Consider the following 23,362-nt stretch of genomic DNA (forward strand, 5'->3'; position numbering starts at 1 on the left):
AGGAACTCAACACATGTATGCTAAAAACTAAACCTTGAAATAAAAACTGGGGTCAGAAAATGAAGAGCTTTGAATAACAGGCCAAAGAGTTGTACACTCGACTGTGACAGATATCACCTATTTTCCTATTTACTTGTTCATCTCTTCAATCTTCAATTGGTAGTGCTTCTAACAGTTTGATTTTCCTCCAAGCTCTTTCCCAACTTCTTTTGTCAAGTGGTTCATGATGTTAATATAAAATTAGACACAGCCTAGATTTTAAATATGGCTCTACTTAAAGTAACACATGACAACTTTGAAAAATATGTAAAATTCTAAATAGTAATAGAATACTACAAATAAGATATCTTGAGAAAATAATGGAAAAAAATCCTGACCACCTTTTATAGAATGTAAATGTTTGGATTTAGTTTTGACGTGTTTATTAAAAAACATAAAAAATTCCAACGGAAAGGTATTGAATTACCCAGGGAAAGAAATCACATATCAAAATAAACAACTTATACTCTGAAATTCAGTGGTTTTCTAAATACATTTACATTTAAATAATGCTTAAGAGAAAATAATGCTAAATTCTAAATTCTGCCAATAAAAAATTAATAAGGATATAGAAACATATAAAAAGTGATTCTTACTAAGTTATTGTCATCTTGGAAAGCATAATGCAAAGTTGTAATCCATTTATTGTCTCCATTCACTAACACATCCCTTTCTTCACGAAAACATGCTGTCTGAAAAGGAAAAAAACATTTTTTTAGATAAAGAATACTTCATGTAAAACTAGGAAATATATTATGCAAACAATTGCTTAAAATATTTATTACACTTTCTGTTCTGAAAAGGGAATACATCTAATATTATACGACTTTCCAATAAGTCAAGTTTCAAAGACCCCTCAGAAATTGAACAACTGGAACAGTACACTTACAGTATTTTATATTTAAAAATACTGTTGTAGTTCAAAAAAATCAGAAAAATACACAGAATTATTTAACAACCATGGTCCAATCTACCATCTAGATAATATAAATGTCAACATTTTGTCACATTTACTTCTGATCATTTTGTTATTAAGAAAATATGATACAAGTTGTAGCCTTCCTATTCCTAGAGCATTCCTGTCCCTTCTCCCTCTGAGAAAATGAATAATCTGAAGTTAGTATATATTCTTCCCATCACATGCTTTATTATTCATGTATGTGTCCAAAAACAATAGCATTGTTTTGTGTTTTGAAAACTTCCATGAATAGTGTAATTTCATCTATCCCTTTGCATAGATGGCTGTTTACCTTTTAATTGCTGCGGTATTCCATTGTATGAATACGGCAGAATTTATTTATATAACCCCCCAATCACAAAGATCACCCAATTTTGTATTATTTCAATGCTGCCAATGAATATATTTGTACAAATGTACAGTAAGTCCCCTACATACGAACCTTCAAATTGTGAACTTTCAAAGATGCGAACACGTGTTCCCATGTCCAATCACGTAAGTTAGTTCCCCTGTCTGGCATACGTTGCCATATGCATGCATCCTCTACAAGTGGTTGTGCTTTTATGTATACTTTACTGTACAGCACTGTATACAGTACAGTAGTACAGTATTTTTATTTCAAGCCCAGGATGTCTGGAAGCAAGTGTAAAAGCAGCGGTGATGGAGCTGGTACAGTACTAACCAGACATCACTGGATCGTTTTTTCAAGGGGGTAGATAGAATTGAATCCAGCAAGGAACTAAAACCTGTGCCATCAGTGTCAGGCGTGAGTGAAATTGCAGCTTGCCCTCTGTCTCCTATTGCTGACGATCCTTCAGCTCTACCATCTCCCACCTCTCCTCCCTCCTCCAGTCAGTAACTCTTCTTGCCTGTTCACTCGATGCCAGCCCCTGTATGCCAGCTGTTGTACTGTACTACTGTACTTTTCAAGGTACTATACTGTAAGCTTAAAAATGTTTTATTTTTGTTTGTTTTTTATGTATTATTTGTGTGAAAAGTACTATAAACGTATTACAGTACAGTACTATATAGCCGGCTGTGTTAGTTGGACACCTAGGCTAACTTTGTTGGACTTACAAACAAGTTGGACTTACAAACGTGCTCTCGGGAACGGAACTCGTTCATTGTAGGGGACTTGCAAGAGTTTCCTAGAGTATACACTTGGAAACAGAAATACTAGTTTTAAGCGTTTTCAACTTTACCAGATTCAGCCAATTTTCTTTCCTAAGTGGTATGCCAGTTACTACCCTCACCCTAGTGTATGAAATCTCTCCTTTTCCCCACATCCTCAACTGCACTTGTCATTGGTAAACTTTTGAGTGTCAATATGATGGGTGTGAAATAATATCTCATCATTCTTTTAATTAACATATTCCTAATTACAGGTGCAAATAAATAATTTTTTTGTTGCACTCATTTTTTAATTAATTTTTATTGGAGTATATTGCTTTACAATGTTGTGTTAGTTTCTACTGTACAGCAAAGTGAATCAGCTATACATATACATATATCCCCTCTTTTTTGGATTTCCTTCCCATTTAGGTCACCACAGAGCATCGAGTAGAGTTCCCTGTAAATAAATAATTTTACATATGCTTATTGGACATCTGAGTTTTCTCTTTGAAAAACTCCCTTTGCCCATTTTCTCTAATGAATTGTCTTTTTCTTACTGATTTATAAAAGTTTTAATTTATTCTGAGGATATATTTCCACTATTATAAAGATGTATCCTGGAGAACCTTAGAAATGTGTGGCTAAAAATAAAAAATAACTTTATATGATACTTTATGATTCTACAATATATCTTTAAATTTTTAATTAAAAAGCTGCTATGCCAAAAACAACTGAAAGGTAAAGTAGAAATTAAAAGTCTCCCTGAGTCACGCCCTGATAGTTTCACTGTCCACCTGTTATGTCCAGAGGTTACTACCAATAACTCAGTTGAATTTCTTCTCAGAAAATTTCTGTATACATATAAACACACACACAACACACACACACACACACACACACACACACACAACTATATTCATATGGCATCCCATCTCCCCTATCTTTCCTTCCTTTACACAAATGAGATCACAGTGCTCTGTAAGTCACGTTTTTCAAGTGACAATATATCCGAACAGCTTTCCACACCAGTACATAGAGACCTAATTTTTCTTAATGGCTGTACCACATTCCATACACACTGAAAAACCATCAGACAGTATTCTACACATAGCAGGTGCCTAATAATTTATTTCCCACAAGATAAATTCAACAGCCATGATATATAAAACAATTAGCATTACTTAATTTACCCTAATTAAGTACCTTAATTTTTTTCCACATATTTCCATAAATTTTATTTGATGCAATAGAATTTCCAAAGCCATTTATAAAACAGCATCACCAAGGAAAAATTTTAAAACAAATAAAGCTTAAACCAAATGAATGGGCAGTTTTACCTGTCAATTCAATTATTAAAATCTACAATATTATGCTTTCATTCACTTTACGGGGAAAATAGAATCACTTGACATACAACTAAGTTCTGTTTCAGACTTTAACTGACCTGAAATTATGGTTTGCTGCTAACATTTTAGAGAGGTGGTGAAGTCTGTCAAGCCTAGGAGACTCCTTTCTCCTGGCTTTATCTTACCAGGACAGCTATCTGAAATTTTAAAGACATTTCCAGCTAGAATCTGGAAATGTGACTGACTGATGACTCCAAACTAAATAAAGCTCCAAAGACTACCTGTCAACAGAACAGATTAACTTTAGTAGGTTCTAATCTATTCTAAACTATGTAGTGAAAAAAAAATTAATTTTTAAAAACATAAAATATAAACTATTTCTAATATAAAATTTTAAACATATACAAGAGAAAGCAGTAAAATAATCCCCTGCCCCCATCAACCAATTTCAACAATTATTTTATTGTTCAATTTATTTCATCTACACTCTCACCCACTTACCACCACCCTTCCTCCACGCACATACATGTGAACACTCACACATATGTATATACACAGAGGATTTTTTTGACGCAAATCTCAGACATATGATTTTACCCATACATACTTAGGTATTATAGACTATTCCTATTAATGCCTCAGATACTTAGTTTAGATGTGAAGCACAGTCTCCTTTTTTGCTTCAGTATATCACACTGTCCTCAGCTGGTTGTCACAGCTGAGGAGGGGTGAGGGGTAATGCTACCAGCATCTAGTGGGAAGAAGCCAGGGATGCTGCTTCACATCCTACAATGCATAGGACAGCCCCCAGATGGAATTATCTGGCCTCAAACGTCATAAGTGCCACTGCTGAAAAACCCTGTTCTAGATCAATATTAACCCAACCATGATGCATGTATACCAAGGATTCAATATAAAGACATTTAATAATGTCCATTTCAATTACATTTTTGAAAAAACTAAGTAAGATTTTTTAAAAATCCTCCCTTAAAAAAAAGAATATTTGGGTCTCTAAGAATGCGATCATCACAAAGGAGAGGTTACTGGAGACCATATAGCATCTTCAGATTCTGTCACTCAGTTTCTATTCAACCAAACATTCTGCTTGCACAGTGATGGTTTTGAGTGTTGTGCAGTTTTACATTGTTAATATTCAGTTACATAGTGTTTAAATTTTATCCTTAATGGGTTATTGGTTAAAAAGAAAGAAGAAAAGGAATACCTATGCTGAAACAGAAGTTAATACAGACCATATATAAATGATAATAATTCTGCAAAACTGTCATATGATTCTCTTCCCTAGATCCATAGGTGCATTCATCAGATCATTATTCTTATACAGAATATCCAAATTGCCCAAATACTTGGAAATCACATGTTAAAATGAGAAAATCCATTCATGATATATCTACTTTGGCTTCTAATTTATAAGTAATAAAGACTTATCTCACCCATGAAGTATTACCACAGAAGAAGACTTTCAAATAATAATTGAATCATTCTCTCTAAGCTAATATTTGAGGGGAAAAAAGTCAAGTATTTTTTTAAAAAAAAATAGATAAACAGGTGGAATTTTAAATTGCAAAATGCAAGAACTTCAAATATCAGCTCTTACACACCAAAGCATCAATTTACTTTTAAATCTCCATATTAATATGTATTTGGTGACAAAATCAAACATGAGATACATCACATAAATCATTTGATAACATCCACAATTGGCAAATGCGTGAGAAAACAGACATGTTTAAATATTATGAGTGCAAAGATACACTGATCCAACTTTTTTTAGAAGATAATTTGGCAATAGCTATCGAAGTTTAAAGGTATACCCGTCCCACACAACCCAGGAATTCCACTACTGAGCAGTTTAATCTGGGGAGTGGACAAATTCTAGAGTCAGCAGGACGTGAAAATCCCTTAGTGTAAAAGCTATACTTAAAATCCCTTCAACCTCAGCATACACAACCTGGAGTACCTCAGGGCAGCCAACAGCAACATCTCTGATTAACAGTATTTCACAGCCCTTTCTATTTCTATGTCACATTGCATATACTTCTTAGGTGGCGTGACTAGTTCTGATGCACTATTTTCTCTCTTGTTTTGAAATTCCTCTTTGCTAAACACACATAGTTAGATTTGGTGAAATAACCAAATAAAAATAGTAAAAAGGTGGAAATAATCTAAATGCCCATCAATGTTTAAAAGAAAAAATCATCATACTAAACAATATATCCATTCAGTATAATGAAACTATTAAAAAGAATCAGGTAGGGCTTCCCTGGTGGCACAGTGGTTAAGAATCCGCCTGCCAATGCAGGCGACACGGGTTCGAGCCCTGGTCCGGGAAGATCCCACATGCCGCGGAGCAACTAAGGCCGTGCGCCACAACTACTGAGCCTGCGCTCTAGAGCCCACGAGCCACAACTACTGAAGGCCGCATGCCTAGAGCCCGTGCTCCACAACAAGAGAAGCCACTGCAATGAGAAGCCTGTGCACTGCAACGAAGAGTAACCCCTGCTCACCACAACCAGAGAAATGTCCGCACACAGCAACAAGAACCCAACGCAGCCAAAAATAAAATAAAAAATAAATAAATACTTTATTTAAAAAAAAAAAAAGAGGGCTTCCCTGGTGGCACAGTGGTTGAGAGTCCGCCTGCCGATGCAGGGGACATGGGTTTGTGCCCCGGTCCGGGAAGATCCCACATGTCACGGAGCGGCTGGGCCCGTGAGCCATGGCCGCTGAGCCTGCACGTCCGGAGCCTGTGCTCCGCAATGGAAGAGGCCACAACAGTGAGAGGCCCGCGTACCGCAAAAAAATAATAATAATAATAATAATTAGGTAAAAGTATAAATATGGAAATGGAAAAATCCAATATATATTATTAAGTGATAAAAGCACTGTGAAAAAATCAGTCTTTTAATATGATTCCAGTATAGTAAATTTTTCTATTAAGGATAAATAAATCATCTTAATAATGATTTACTTTGAACAGAAAGACTGGACATCTGAGGGAGGGAAAAAAAAGCTTTCATTTTTTTACTTGTTATTTTCTAGAGTGCTTGCATTTTCTTTTTTTTACTATACGTAGCAGATCAGGAAGTAGAGGCAGTTCCAATCTAATGACCTCAATTCATTACTACTATTAACTACTACAGCTACTACTACTACTCCTCCTGGCACATACATGTATAAAAATAATAAAACAGGGCTAACAACAATAAAAATAGTAAGACAACAGGCATAAACCAGTACTATCACAGTTAAACTAAGATATATTATTCCTCCACTTATGGTATAGAGACAATTATCTTTATTTAACAAATAAGATAACTGAGCCTTGGAAAGGTTTGACTCTTGAGATGGAGAGCATTTCTGTAAACTGTACTGCATCTTCCAACGAAATGAGTAAGACATCTCCTATATGAGTGAAATCAATAAGAGTTGAATAAATTTGAAATGAAAGTAAAATTCACAGAATACATTAGGAGAAGTTAACTTAAGGGACTGCTGACATACTAACAAAGTTTGTAAATGATGAATCTCTAGAAATATTAATCTTTGTACCTATAAGATTATTTACTAATTATCTATCTGCCAGGTACAGAAAGAGACAAATTTCCTAGTATCTTCAAATAATCCATGTCCCACTAATTATTATATCTGTTACATACCTTAAATAGAAATAAATATGACAAACAGGTTGGAGGTAAATCTCTGAATAGTGTTCTAAAGTATCAACAATACACAGATTTAAAAAGTAAGAAATTTTGCTGCTCATTTGTAATTCATTAAGCATCATTGGTAGGACCAGTTTTCCCAAATTAGATAAGTAATGATCAGAACGGGCTTCTTTTCAATGTTTTTTTAAAAAAAGGATTTGACAATTCAAGCACAGAAATATAATTCCATCCTACTTTAAAATGAATTCCTCTTTAAAAGTTTCAATGTAGAATTTCTTCCTAAAAAATGAATGTTTCAAATAGTTTGAGGCAAGTTCCTTTCAAATACTGAACCAGCCTTGTATCCCTCAAATAAACCCCACTTGGTCATGGTGTATGATTTGTTTTATATATTGCTGAACTCTATTTGCTAATATTTTCTTAAGGATATTTGCATCTATGTTCATGAGGCATATTGATCTTTAACTTTCTTTGTATGGTCCTTATCTGGTTATTCCATCAGAATAATACTGACCTCACGGAACGACTGACATTCCTTGGGTCCCAAGGCCCCTAGTTTTTCCACATTCTCTCTGCCTTTCAGAGTCTTTGTATATCTGTTTTATATGTAATGTCCATGGTCTTTAGCTGTACTTAATGGGAAAGATAGGAAGAAGCACATCTATTCCATCTTGTCCCAGAAACAGAACATATTAATGATTTTTAATTCAACAAAATAATATTTAATTTTTAATTATTCCTGTTTTATCTTCAATTTTGCCACTTCCTCCAGTGAGTAATGAAAGTTAAACCAGTTACTCTTTCTTTTCAAAATTCTTCCCCAACATATATACACTACCAAACATAAAACAGATAGCTAGTGGGAAGCAGCTGCATAGCACAGTGAGATCAGCTCGGTGCTTTGTGACCACGTAGAAGGGTGGGATAGGGAGGGTGGGAGGGAGGGAGATGCAAGAGGGAAGGGATATGGGGACATATGTATATGTATAACTGATTCACTTTGTTATAAAGCAGAAACTAACACACCATTGTAAAGCAATTATACTCCAATAAAGATGTTAAAAAAAAAAATTTCTTCCCCAACATATCCAACATCATAAAAAGTAAATACAAACTTTAATTAAATTTTTTTAAAGTTCTAACCCTGGAACACTAACCCACTACAATTATGAGTTCTGCGAAACAATTAGAACATAATTCTTTACTAATTTTTAATAATAAGACTTATTGCTCCAACTGCTGGCAATGCTGTCAGCCCCTCCAGGCTTTGTCTCAGCCACGGAAAGCCTACTAGCCCAAGGCCATGTCCTTCTGGAGGCAGCCCGTATCCAATGAGTAACTGAGGCAAGTGCATAAAGGTCAACCATTTGGCCCAAGGTAGGAAAACTCTGAAGGACCATTTCTGCTCCACGGATCCCTGTTGGATCAACAGAGGCTGAAGGGGCAGCTTGACTTCTCCCTGACAAATCGTATTTCACCTCCTTTCCTGTCTGTCAATGTCAATTTCAAAGGCACCCCCTAATAAATAGACTGCATACTAAACTCAATCTCAGTGTTTATTACCTGGAAAATATGACTAGTGACAGTAAGGCAATTCAGTTTTAGGGAAATACAAAAGTAAATATTGAAGTTATTGAATATAACGGGCACTGGCACATATGTCAGAGAGTGACATAAAACTTTCCAGATACTCTTTTAAACACGATTTTATTACCTCTGTAATTACCTCTGGGAGGTAGAGAGGGGCTGGACTTGGGCGGGGTATAGTCAAAGAGTACCTTAGCTTTATCTGTAATGTGCTATTATTTGTTTTACAAAGAATATATCTGTAATTTCATGTGTGCAGTTTTTTTCAGTAGGCAAATAGAAAAGAAAAAGACTGAAAGCAAAACTTGCCCAAAATGTTATTAATTCTAAATGATGGAATACAAGTGATTATTAGTTTCTTCTTTGTGTTTTGTTATTTCTTCAAATTTTCTAAAAGAAAGAAATATTGAAGTATTTACTTTCACTACCACAGTATGTATCTATCATCATGGGAACCATTTGTGCTTTTCCCTATGTATTTGCTGTTTTTCAGGTTGCTACAAGTACTGGTATATACAGAAAGATTTCTAAGGGCTAATTTCTCATTATCCTCTTATGAATCTTACTACCCTCTAGAGCTAACACTCAGCCTACTCAGCAGTATAATCCTTCTGTAAGTTAAAATATTTCCACACCAGTAAGTTCTGCTTCCCTGAGGCCCCTGAATGCCCTACCTCACTGAGCAACTCACTATAACCCAGAACAGCAGACCTCCAGAACCACTCCCCAAATTTACATGTAATGTCAGGTTTGACATACATATCGGCTATTAGATATTTTTAACATCATGCCAGTCAGTCTTTCCCTCAAATCTAGCACGAAGATTAAAATGCTGACAACTCTTTCAACAGCAGATTTTACTCCCATTTTTAATAATATGAAACAAAACATAAATTTAACTGCATAGTCAGCAATAAACAGAATTCTTACAGGCCATATTCAAAATTCCTGCGGAATTTGCTTATAGCAGAATACAGATAAATAATATAAACAAGTTATATCAAATTGGATATCAGTCACTACAAAATTTCTTCCTGTAAAAGAAACTGGTTTCCACACATCCTTTTAACATAAGTGTCTAAGCCTGACATTCAAAGGGTTTCCATTTGGTTTTCAGATAATATTAAAATAGCATCACAAATGTAACATTCATCATAACTATATCATAATTGTGAATTACTGAATTTGTCTTTTAGGCTTTAAAAAATAATGCCATCGTAGATAAAAGGTTACTAAATGATACTTAAAGACCTATGGGCTCTCTATCATTTTATTTTTCTCTAAAAATATTTCTAAAATATTATTTAAATATTCCAATAATTAGAATCTTACCTCAGCTCTTTTCAGCATTTCCCATTTATTCAATATTTTCATGGCAAATACTTTATCTGCATTTTTTAGTTTCACTACAGCAACCTAGGAAAGGAAATACAACTTTTAAAATGTGACAAATAATACTTTTTTTCAGTCATCCATTTTCCTTTTTCCTCTCTGTAAAAAAAATAAATACCAAAATTATCAGATTTCCATGCAGTTCAAATTCTAAGATCCTAAATCAAATAATATTGTCAGTTGAAAAAGTTACATTAGTGAACACGTGCCAAACAAACAACTGTGTTTTTGAACATGGTGTCGGTTGGTGATCGTATACTATATTCTCATTTTCAAGTTTTCTGCTCTGGAATTTAAACTCAATATCTACTATCACTAAGAAATTGACCAAAATGTACCAAATGAAATAACTAGAGCTTAAACACTGCATGCCAAATTCCAACACGATGCTACAGGGAAAGCCAGCTGCCAAAACAAACATGTTTCATGGGGATCAAACAGTACGCCATAAACTGACACGCCACGTATTCTTACACACTATACCACAACCCCCAACGTGCGCACACGCACACACACACACACACACACACAACCTAAAGATCAATTAAGGCTAACACCTCTACAAATTGCAGACTTCACACATACCTTTCCGACAAAAAAAGGAACAGATATTTCTGTATTTTGTATTTTAGTTATGGATCAAAAAACTGTCAAATACAAATAACTAATCCCCTATTTTCACTCTCAACAAACCGATTACATTTCTGTTTCTACTTCTCTCCCTCAGTTTGACTAGATAATCTCAAAGGGCCCTTGCAGCTCACTTGGGATGCTATAGAGCAGAGACTGAACTACATAAGAGGAGACAAAGGCTGTTTTCAGCCTTTACTGGGGGCGGGTGGAGTAGGGGGAAGACAAATACTACTCTAATGTGCAGGAGAAAACAAACTATATACAACATATCTACAAACAGTTCAAAAGGATAGTTCTAAGCATAGAGAATAGGTTTAAACTCAAGACCAAAATTTTTTAAATCTTAATAGCAAATGTACATATCAGGGGCATTTAATAAATTTATTTTTGGATCATTGTGCAATAACAATAATATGACTATATAATTAAAATCAGTGTATAATACTATAATATTATCTAAACTAGAATACATCTTGGTAATTGTCATAAATGGTTATACTAATGACTGTGATTACAGTTTCTCATCAATTAAAATGGTGGGAAGGAAGAAGAAGTATCTCAAATTCATATGCAGTCACTTTAGTCTTTAGTCGTATCTGGTCATATCTGCAGAAATGATGGATCAGTTGGTTCATGTTTAAAGAAAAGGGGCTGTACAGGATATAGAAACAACCTAAATAGCCAATGACAGATGAATGGATAAAGAAAATGGAATATTATTCAGCCATAAAAAAAGAAGGAAATCTTGCTTTTGTGACAACATGGGTGAACCTAGAGGATATTATGCTAAGTGAAATAAGCCAGAAACAGAAAGACAAAAACTGTATGATCTCACTTCTATGGGAAATCTGAAAAAGGTGAACTCACAGAAACAGCAAATTCTATTTCTAGAATTCTAATTCTAGAAAGGTGGTGAAAGGGGCTGGGAGTTGAGGGAAACGGGGAGATGTTGGTCAAAGGGTACAAATTTCCAGTTATAAGATGAGAGATGAGTAAGTTCTGGGGGTCTAATGTACAGTATGGTGACTATAGTTAACAGTATTGTATTATATACTTGTAAGTTGCTAGAAAAGTAGATCTAAATGTTCTCACCACAAAAAAGGCGGGGTGGGGGGGAGTGCTGTGATAAGAAGCAAGGAAAAACTTGAAACATTTTTTCACTAGGATCTCTGAAAGTCTGAAAACGCAAGTTTCATTATTCTGCAGACTCAAATCATATGCTGCACAACTGGGAGCACAAACAGATGGAAGCATAGAGCTAGACATGCCTACATTTAAGACAGGGAAGAGATAAGGACGGCTATCACTTAAGCCCTCTCTTATTCTGATTTAGAGAAGAATGGCTGAAAAACTCCAACACTTAGATTTGCCCTTCTCAGGTCATGTGGTATGAAAAGAACTCCTCCCAGCACTGTGTGATTCACGAATTTTCTATGCACATGAGTATATAAGTATCTGATGATAACCAGTATAGTAGTAGCAGTATTCACCAGCATATATAGAGTGTGTTCTAAATGCCAGTTACTCTTCTAAGAGTTTTATGAAGGTCCACAATCCCTTACCTGCAATTCTAAAAGCCAAAGGGTTTTCAAACTTCATTTGGCGAATGAATCAGGCGAAGCATAGTTTTGGGGGAGTTCTGTTTTCTTTTTAATCTCAGTGTAAAGATAAACATGCTTCACTGCAGAAACACCAACGCATTTGCTTATGAGGTTCTGCTCAAAACCCCAATAGGACTGTTATATAAAATAGAGTATATGTATTAAATTATCTTTCTAAAATCCAAATACTATTGGAACCAAAACCACCTCTGGATTATAGAGCTGTGCAGTAGAAATAAGCTAGCACTTACTGAACACTCAAACCCTGAGCTAGCACTTAGCGTGGCTGTTCAGGGTAGTGGTGATAGCGTGGACTCTACAGCCAGACTCGGGCTATACACAAGTATGAAATATTTAAAACAGGGTCTGGCACTTAATAGGTGTTCAATAAGCAATAGCTATTATTATGTGCCAAGCATTGCACTAAGCACATTATAGCCCAATCTCTCAACTGTTGTTTACTCTATCACTAATACGTGGTAGACGTTAAACATCCTAATTTCTTCCATTTCTGTAACAAGGAAATAAGAAGCTTTGATCTCTTCAACTTCCAACTTTATAAATTTATACCCATGACACATACATCAACATAGAAATATAGTTAGAAATATCCTCAAATGAACATATATATATACAAATAAAAACTAAGCCACAATATTTACGTGTGGTTTCCAACAGTAAAATATTGTAAATAACTTAAATATTCTGAAAGGTGAAAGTTACTGAACATACCACAAATAATAGAAAATTATTAATATTCTTGAAAATGTTGTTAAAGAATACTATTTAATAGGGAAAAGTTCACAGTATATTGTTTAAAAGAAGTTTATTAAAATTTGTACACTAAAATTAATTTTTTTATATATAAAGTATTTAGCTATACATTTCTATGCCATATTTATTCTGAGAAAGGCATCAAAACATTTTAAAAATCAGGTATTTCTAGGGGATATGATTTCTATTGCCCTTTCTACATTTTCTGGACAGAACATATGAAATTTGAAGCATGGGATGGGATAGTATGGAATACCATACCTCATCCTGATCATGAAATGACCATTAATTACTGAGGTATTTACAGTGTGGCTGATAATGGCCAAAACGAGACCCATACTACACATCTATGTGATAATCAGGAATGCCATGCTGCTGCAGGGTGAAAAACATTCTCAAAGCTAGCTTACAACAGTTTCATGAGCTGCCTAAAAACTCTTCTGGAATGCAGTGGGATGTGGTGAAATAAAAATGTCAGTTCACACAGAACACAAACTTATGGTTACCAAAGGCAAAACGGGGTGAGGGAGGGATAAATTAGGAGTTTGGGGTTAGCAGATACAAACTACTATATATAAAATAAACAACAAGGTCCTACTGTATAGCACAGGGAACTACATTCAATATCCTGTAATAAACCATAATGGAAAAGAATATGAAAAATATGTGTCTGTATCACTTTGCTGTACACCAGAAACCAACATAACATTGTAAATCAGCTATACTTCAATTTTTTTTAAAGGCAGTTCAGAAAATATTCTTAAATTATCAAATTGATGACATGATGAGACAAGAGTATGAAGTTGATGAAGTGATAAAATAAAACTGATCTTGCTTTTCTCCTTTGACACTACAGATCATTTTCATGTTCATTTCAGTAAAGAAGAAGAAGGAGGAGGAGAAGGGGGAGGGGGAGGAGGAGGAGAAGGGGGAGGGGAGGACGAGGGGGAGGAGGGGAGGAGGGAAGGGGGAGGGGAGGGGAGGGGGAGGAGGGGGAGGGGGAGGAGGAGGAGGGGGAGGAGGAGGAGAAGATTCTCCTAGAAATCTAACTTCAGGTTCTAGATTTTCAAGAGCCACAGCTAACTGACATATAAGAGGGTAGTACGTTAAAATGTCCTTTCTTATATAATTTGATCAGAATGAACAGTACACTTAGTAGGGACGGGAAGATTATAAATTTAATACAGAACAAAGACATGCTTTTAAAAACACCAAATATAGAGCTGTCTTTAAAGACAGCATATTAAAAGCACTACGATGTTAGAAAAACTGCAAATGCTACAGAAAAATCAGTAGGTGACAAATGTAAATGAATGAGTTCTTAAACACGATTTAAGAATCATCACTTAGAGATACAACATATAACTTAGGAATGATCATACTATATTACACAGAATTTCAATATCCAAGAAGCAGCTGGCATGCAGTTCTACAAATCTAGTCTACATTCAATATATCCAGAATTTGCCATACCTCCTCCTCTAGTCCACACCATTCCCATCTACCATTATGTCTTGCCTGGACTATCCTGCCTAGCCTCTCTACTTCTGCTCTCACAGCCCAAAATCTGTTCTCAAAACATCAGCCACAGTGATTCTGTTTAAACTAGCTCAGATCATGACACTCTGCTCCAAAACTTCAGTTTCTGATCTCTCTCCATGTAAAAAAGTCCTTGCTATAACTTATAAGTAGCGTGGTCCAACATATCGTGGTCTCCCAGATCTCATATTACTCTCCTCCTAGATCACTCTCTCCAAACATACTGATCACCTTGTTCAATCTCAACTTAGTGTTTTTGCACTTATTACTCCGTAGGTCTCAAATGGTCTTTCCCCCCTATAGCTATACATGGTTTGCTCTCTCAATCCCTCCCTAAAATGTCATTCTGCCCTTTCACACTTTCTATCCCATTTCTTTGCTTCCTTTTCCCCTTAGCTCTTTTTACTTAACAAACTGTATATTCTATTTATGTATTTTGCTTACTGTTTGCCTCACTCACTAGAACATAAGCTCTCTGTGGGTAGGTGTTATTTTTTTCTCATTTGTTCACTAGTACGTGCCCAGTGCTTGGGAATCAATAGGTACGCAATAAATATTTACTGAATAAACAACGAGTGATTTGTAATCTATATGAGTGTATCTACAAAGAAAGTTGAAAGGCATCAATACAATACGCTCAGCTTCAAGTACACTACTAAATTGATACTGAAACTCAAACAAAAATAAGGCATTATGATAAAAGAGATACAATTCTGTATCTGAAGGTTTAAGTGTGTACCAGATTATTCCAGCTCATGTTGCTCTCCTAACAATTATGTACGGCTTTTAAAGTCTCAACTTCACAACTTAGCTTTTATTATCTTTCGTGTATTGTTACTGTCACTATTCATTGCTCCATGTCTTTGTCTCCTTTTTATCTCTGCTGTATAATGTCTACCATCATTTATTATTAATAATAATAAACAAAAACAACTCATTTATCGAAAGCTTACTGTGACTGGCACTGGGCTGAGCACAATACATATACTGCCAAAATCAATTCCTACACCACTCTAAAGTAGGTTCTACAGTCCTCACGACCTGATTACAGAGCTAGAGTTATTTACTGCTATGAGTACTGACTAGTTCTCCAGGTTTTGGAAGAGATCTTCCCATTCATCATGCCTATAGTCTTGATTCCTATTGTCATGTTAATGGTGATCATTGTTAATATGTATGGAAATCACTGTATTTGTTTTTTATAAACTGCTCTGTTAGTGATCAGTCTGTATTCAAAATATTTAATTAAAAAAATACTGAGTCTCTTTAACAAGCAAACTAAAAACGCTACAAAGAGTTCACTAAACCGGCTAGAGGTACCCTCTCTACGGAGCTGCAATGTATATATATAGTAGTGATAGTCAAAATATTTAGAAATTGGTACAGCATGGGCATTGACCAATTAGAGCAGACACTGGCTATAAAAATATAGTATGCCCATGCCAGTGTGCCCCTATGGACTGAAGACTAGCCCATATACAGAGGCTTCAAAGGTGAATCATGCAATATAACTTCAAACGTCTTTCACTCTCCCTTGAATCCCAGGAGAGCCAGGGTACAGAGTTTTTAAGGAAGAATGAACGGCTAAAAATAATTCTCCTTTCAGACCCTAAGACTAGGTTATGCAGACACATTAGGGCCTAGTTATGGTAATTAGAGGAAGCAAGCTAATTAAAAGCTTTTGACACCTGAAGCAGGGGTAGCAGGCCAAAGCAGCAAGCTTTCACAACAAGCTCTGAAGCCCAGAAGCCTTGAAGCTGCCGGAGCAAGGCTGGAGCAGGCAGAAGCGGTGAGCCACCAGGAAACTGTGGACAGGCAACACCCAGGGCGTAAGTTAAAGGTTTTCCTGAAAGCAAAAAGGAAAACCCAGCGTTAAGTTAAGCAGTAACTGACAACAATTGAGTCGTAGAGAGTAGGTTCTTAACTCATAGAGCTGTTGATTTTCAATTATATCTTGCTCCTTTATTATTTCCCATAATTTACGCATTTCTTGTAGGAGGTACATAAATTATGCTTTCATTTTCGGAGTTTTTTTTTTTTTTTTTTTAAAGAAAAAGCATAATTGAGAGAAATGCTGTTTCTGTCAGATATCCATGCCAGAGATGAACCTATCCACTGGGTCTATATAATACCTAATGACAAATTCCTGATAGAAGACAAAATACTTTGGAGAAAAAAAAATTCTCTTTAGGGCTGTCTGCATTTTGAAATCTATTAGTTGATAACTACTACAGGGTATGTAAGGCCACCAGAGATATTTTAACCAGGAATGAATAACTAACAGTAAGAACTCATAAAGCAGCCAATACTACTTTTCTGTACAAAATTCACTGTCTTAAAATAGAGTAATCTATCTACAATCTATTTGTTGCTTTTATTTTACATACTTTAATTGATATACATACAGAGCAAGGAGAGAGGGAGAGAGGGAGAGAGGAGGGAAGGAGGGAAGGGAGGGAGGGAGGAAAGAAATAAAAAAAGGAAGGAAGGAAGGAAGAAAGAAAGAAAGAGAGAGAGAGAGAGGGAAAGAAAGGGAGAGAGAGCGAGAGAGAAAGGAAGGAAGAAAGGAAGAAAGGAGAAGAGAAAGGAAAAGGAAGGAAGGCACCTTCTCATACTAAATCTCAAATATTATCAGTCATGCATTAAACACTCTGAATTGACTCTGGATCACACTGGCCTATGACCAGGCAGGACTTAGTCTACTGACAGCCAGACTGCTGTCTGCAGCAGCCCACTCCCGATCCTGCACCCATTCTTCAATTCTTCCAAGCATTAGGACTATAGAGCAAATATCACTGTCCTTAACTATCTGCCTCACTTAATCCTACTGAGTAACTGTAAGCAATTCTCCAGGGCCCTGTCCTTTTCTTCAGTCTCTTTTATGGAAAAAAATATATAAACAAATATACATATTATTTAAGTATTTAAATTATTGCTTTATTTTTTCCATAGTTCAATCTCAACTGAGCCCTAAATCTATCTGCAGCCTCAACATTAATCCCTTGTCCTTTACCAATCTTCTAAAATGACCTGTGCCACCCTGCTACCACCATCTGTCCTATCCCTGACCTATCCAAACCTTACCCTGCAATTAAGGACCTGGTAGCCTACTTCACCGAAAATAGATCCTTCACATTCCCTCATACCACCTTTAAATGTTTCTCTATTTCTACTTCTCCTTACTTCTTTTCCTTTTGAGCCCAAGAAAGAAGTGTCCCCACCACTTGCAAGGATAACAGTATCATCTGAGATCTTAACGCCAGGCTCTCCCCCTTCCTTTTCTTCTTTCCCTTGTTCCATTAAAGATTTATTTCTGGACTTCAAGCCTTCTTTCTTATGGCTCCTGAACACCAATTGATAAACTTTTCCATGACCATCTCCCATCCAAAAATAAAACATAAAACAAAAACTTTATTGCCATCCTACCTTCCCCTCAAGAAAGTGATATCACATTCCTTTTTCCACAAGGTATCATTTCTCCATAAAGCAAAGAGTACTATATGCTTGCTTTTTCCACTTGTTCATCATTCGTTTCTCAGCCTTCTTCAATCACCTATTTCAATCTAGTTGCTATTTCCCTCTACTGGACTGAAATTACTCTCTCAAAGATCAATTATGACCTTCCAAATTCCAAATAAAATATATTGTTCTCAATTCTCATCTGTTTCAACCTCTCTTCACTATTGGACATCACTGACAATCAATATACTACCCTACTTTTTCTTTTTTCTGTAACCTATTAAATGATTTTCCCCAAGGATCCCTACTCCACATTTTTTATATCTCCTCTCCTTCCTGACCTGTATTATCTATTCCATATGCCCTAATTAATATTTCTATGCTGATGACTCCTAAATCCTTATCTCCTAATAGGTAGACCCATACTTCTAGTTACCTATTAGTCATCTCTCTAGAATGTTCAGCAAATATTTCAAATTTAACAAGTCAAAAACCTGCACGTTAAACTCATTTACTCAGGTTGCATACCTCAATCATCCATGATTTCTACCTTTAACTTATCACTGACATCCAAAGTGACTTCTTTAACAATCTGTCTATCCCACCCATCCTTCTTGCCCACTGGCCTGCTCCAAGCCCTCATTATTTCATCTGAAAAATGATAATAGGTTCCTTTTTGACCACCTTACTATATGCTAACTGCTGAGAATACAAAGAAATAAAAGAGCCCTTGCTCTCAAAAATCTCACAGTCCAGTGTGGGAAACATAACTAAACAGATAATTACAGCACAGCATGAAAGGAAAGGTAAAAACAAGGTCCCATAAAAAGCACAGAAGAGAGATTCCTAAGCCAAAAAGGCAGGAGAAAGGAGGGAGGCATGTAATCTGTGAATATATATGTTAACATTTCTTGGAAGAGGTTACTGACATATGAGTCTTACACAGTGAGCCCCAGAAAAAGGGGACCAAGGGGGTTCTGACTGGAGAGAGGGAATATTTGGGGAAATGGGGGCAGTGTGAGTGAGGCACAGAAGCAAGTGCTATCTGTGCGGGGGACAGGGGTGAAGACAAACAGGGATAATAAGCAGTTTTCTTTCTTAGGAAAGGTTTTCTTCACAGCAGGGAATAGCTGGAAATGAAAGTGAAGGATCCAAATAATGGAAGGGTTTGTATGCCAGGCTAATCAACTAGAACCTTAAAATGTAGATAACAGGGAACCATTCTTCATATTTGGTTGTAGCTACATCACTTTAATAGCTCTGTGGAGAATGGTTCTGAGGCAGGGAAAGAAATGAGAAGGTTACAGCAGTAGCTGAGGTGAAAGATACTGAGGACTTACCTAAGGGAGAGAAGAAGAAATTCAAGAAATACTTAGGATAAAAAAAAATCAATGATGAATTGAATGACGTGGAGGCTAGAGAGTGAGAAATCCAGGATCTCCCTCCCTCTGGTCTCTTCTCTACCAAATCCTTCCTCTACACTATCAGTATGATCTTTCGTATCATTCTCATTCTATCACTACTCTGCTTATTAACATTTGAGAGGACTCCCATTCCTATGAAATAACGTTCCTTAGAATAGCATACCAAATCATTCGCTGCATCTGCCCAAGAAAACTTTCAATCCTCATCTTTCACCACCAACAACAAAAACCCTATATTCCAGGCACAAGATTACTAACTGCTCCCTGAATAAAAGAAACGCACTTAAAAGAATAAAATAACTATTTTGATTCTTTTAGAATATAATTATTATAGAAAATTTATAAAACTAAAGTATAAAAAAAAGCCACAGATAACATTATTTCATAGAGAAAACGACTCTGAAATCATATAAGTTTGTCCATATCCTTTCAACCAGCAAGGTCCTCTTCTAGAAGTTTCTTCTAGAAGTAATTATTTAGAAAAGCATCTGAAATACAGTGAAAGCATTTTGTACAAAAATGCTTTGGAGAGCATTATTTCTAATATAGAAAAAATAGAACAACCTAAATATTTCATTCATTTTTTATGTATTAAGCACCTACTATGTACTAGACACTGTTGTAGGTGCTGGGGAATTGCAGTGAACTGACAGGGGAAAAATTCCTATATTCATGGAGCATACATTCCAGCTCAACATTATTGTTAAATAAATTACAGAGCTTCCACATAATGGACTTCTATGGAGCCATTAGAAATCAGGTTTAAAAGAAATGTTTCAACATATGGGGAAAAGACTTAAAATATTTGGTTAGAAAAGCTGGTTAGATATCAATGTTTATAAAACTATCCCAATTTTATTACCTATGAATAGAAATAAAATTGGAAAGAAATGCCCCCAAAATTACAGAAGTAGATCTCAATGCTGTGTACCTTTCCCTCTTGTAGATTAGACTGTGATCCTAATCAAGGGTATGGAACATGTTTGGATTATAGTATATGGTTAATAAGTATTTTTTTCATTAGTCAAAATAGAGAAGGATGAAAGAAAAAAAGAACTTCATTTTTCTGTTTTTAATCTCCAATAAGGAAAATTATTATATTTAAAAGTACTGTGCTAAGTACTGAGTATAATGAATAAAGAAACTCAGTCCTTGCCTTCACTAAGAGTCTATTGGTGAAGACAAACATTAAACACAGAAATAAGGCATTTAAAAGTTAAAAGTATAAGTGCTAGGAAGAAGTTGTACAAGGTTCTCACCTTCCCCATTAGAAAGATAAAAGTATCTTACATCTTCACTCCCATTTTTATAAACTCATTAATCTACTGATTTCATTTTCCCATTCAGTTCTTTCACTGATTGCATTCTGCCATCAATTCTTTCACTCATTTGCAAATATGTAATGATTTTAAAGAAGCAACAGTAATAACAAAATATATTTTGTTAGGCCGGGATGACCTCCACTTTCTCTGAAAACACAATATCCATTAATATTGGCCTTAAATATAACGCATGAGTCATTTCAAAGTATCTGCAGGAACTGTATCAATAAAAGGTGAGTGCCTGGACAAATTCACTCTGCTCTACTTCCCATTTCTGTAAAACTTATCCTGCTGCTTTTTTATTCCTAGAGTTCAAATTTGGAGTGAATAAAAATAGTCTATCTTTAAAGCGAAAAAGGTTCTACCCTCTCTATTAGACTCAAGAGACAAGTGTTGAAAAACAAAGGTGAGTAATCCTCCTTCACTTCTGTGAAGTCCTAAGACTCAAGACTTGTCCTCTAGCAATCAGCCTAGAAGCCCATATCTTAATATGACTCTGTTCCACTAGCAAATGAGTTTCTAAGGCTGACTAGAAATAATTCAGCTAGCTGGATATACATAATTTTTGTCTATTTTGAGATCCAAAGTGAGGAACGAAGGTTTACATTTGAGGGAAGGTAGTGGGAAGTCTCCAGCTTGGCTCCAAGTTCATGTCTTAATCTTTTTTAACAGGGGATCCTGATAACACTAAACCTGATCTGGCTCCAACATACTGGTTAAAACCCACAGGCAAAGAGAACAGAGTAACTGGAACCTTATGTCCTTACATGGATGCAACGTCTTATAGCCCAGAAATAAAAAGTATCAAAAACATCCAGGATTCTAGAGTACAGGGACTAGAGACATTCATGGAAGGTATGTAGACGCAGAACAGGGAAGACTGGGATTCTCAAGGGATGGAAACACTTAAGTAGTATAAAGAACCTGAGCTGTGCAGACCAGTCAAGAAATATTCAATTACTGAAGCACCAAGAGCCAGGTACACTGACTTTTGTTGATGTTTTCTTTTTGTTAGTATTTAAAGATGGTTTTGAGATGGTAAATGAGGGACACTCATTTACTTCTCTCTCACAATCTCATGAAATTACAGAAAATATATGTTGTTCAAAGGAATACAATTACAACACTGGAAAATAAGAAGAATAACATCAACGAATCAGATATTTTAAAGAATTCCTGAAATCTAGGATGAATAAAATGGGATTAGATAGAGACAAGAATGGAGAAAGCATAGCCCAAATTACATTACAGAAGAAAATTAAGGCACAGATAAGAGCAATGACATAGGGAGTTAAAGCTCAAAATTAATAAACTCAAAGACTAAAGAGAGCTCATAAAGAAACTGTCAGTGTATATTCCAAATGTTTGAATTTTTGCCAGAAGATATAATTGTATACTTTGAAAGGAATAAAATAATAAATGAAAAGGAAACTATCAGAAACCACAAGGTACTTTGGTAAGGTAGCTGGTAACTGAAGTAATATTAAAAAACTAGTATACATAAAATAATAGCTTTCATATTTTCCAAGAAAAAAAATCAGAATATAATGGTAGTAAACTATCCCAACAACAGCAACAGAAGAAAAAATACCTAATAAATGAGCCAAAAGTTTAGGAAAACTGCCTATCTTTCTTCTCAAAAATTATAAATCATAATGTAATTCCAAAGACTGGGTATCAATTCTCCTTTAATTAATCCGTAAATTTAACATTATCCCAATGAAAATAACACTTTTTTTAAGTAGACAAGTTGAGTCTAAAATTCATATAGAAAAATAAACACTTCTATTTTTGGTGGTATGTAAGGTTAGATACTTTGAATGAGCTTTCTAAACATAGTAAATATGAAAAACTATTAAAATCACCTTTTAAACATATTTCAGAACTAGGATGAAAGAAACTGGTACAGCATCAAAACTAAGTGCATCTAAGAATACTAAATAACAAGCAAGCATAGCTGGCTTTCACCATGAAGGTTTCTGCCAAACTCTGGAGACTGAATTTTCATGTTGGTAACTGTAAAGCAGGTAGAAACAGGAAATAAAGACCAGACAGCACACAACATAGATAATCTAACAGGAAGCCATACATGTAAAAAATATCTCCTAAGACTAATAAATGGATTTAAAATGGTCACAGGATACAAGGTCCATATACAAAAAAATCTACTGCATCTTGATATACTAATAAATGGTAAATGTTCCATGCGTTCGTCAGCTGTTAAACATGGTGTACTATGTCAATTAAGTTGTCTGTTAATTGTTGTTCACATCTTTTATTCCTTACTGATTTTTGTCTACTTCTATCAGCTATGAAAACAGTGTGTTAAAATTTCCTACTATGAAATTGATATGTCTATCCTTTTAGTTCTGTCCATTTTTGCTCTATATACATTAAAAACTGTCCATTAGACAATACAAAGTTATAATGGATGTAGTATAATAAAAATAAATATTTTGCCTTTGTCCCTAGATCCTGGCACACAGCTC

At 35.3% G+C, this 23,362-nt stretch overlaps 1 protein-coding gene across 16 annotated transcripts in view; it reads right to left on the reverse strand.

Annotated features, from left to right (window-relative positions):
* CDC42BPA (CDC42 binding protein kinase alpha) overlaps positions 1–23,362 on the reverse strand; it is a 326,271-nt gene that overhangs the window by 208,448 nt on the left and 94,461 nt on the right. For all 16 annotated transcript variants that reach the window (XM_073801177.1, XM_073801159.1, XM_073801161.1 and 13 more), the window contains exons 3-4: positions 10,062–10,145; positions 636–731 (exon numbers count right to left, since the gene is read on the reverse strand). In XM_073801177.1, the coding sequence (XP_073657278.1) occupies positions 636–731; positions 10,062–10,145 (180 nt within the window). The remainder of the gene's footprint in view (positions 1–635; positions 732–10,061; positions 10,146–23,362) is intronic.

The sequence above is a fragment of the Tursiops truncatus genome, chromosome 1 (assembly GCF_011762595.2).
Source record: "Tursiops truncatus isolate mTurTru1 chromosome 1, mTurTru1.mat.Y, whole genome shotgun sequence".
Lineage (NCBI taxonomy): Eukaryota > Metazoa > Chordata > Mammalia > Artiodactyla > Delphinidae > Tursiops > Tursiops truncatus.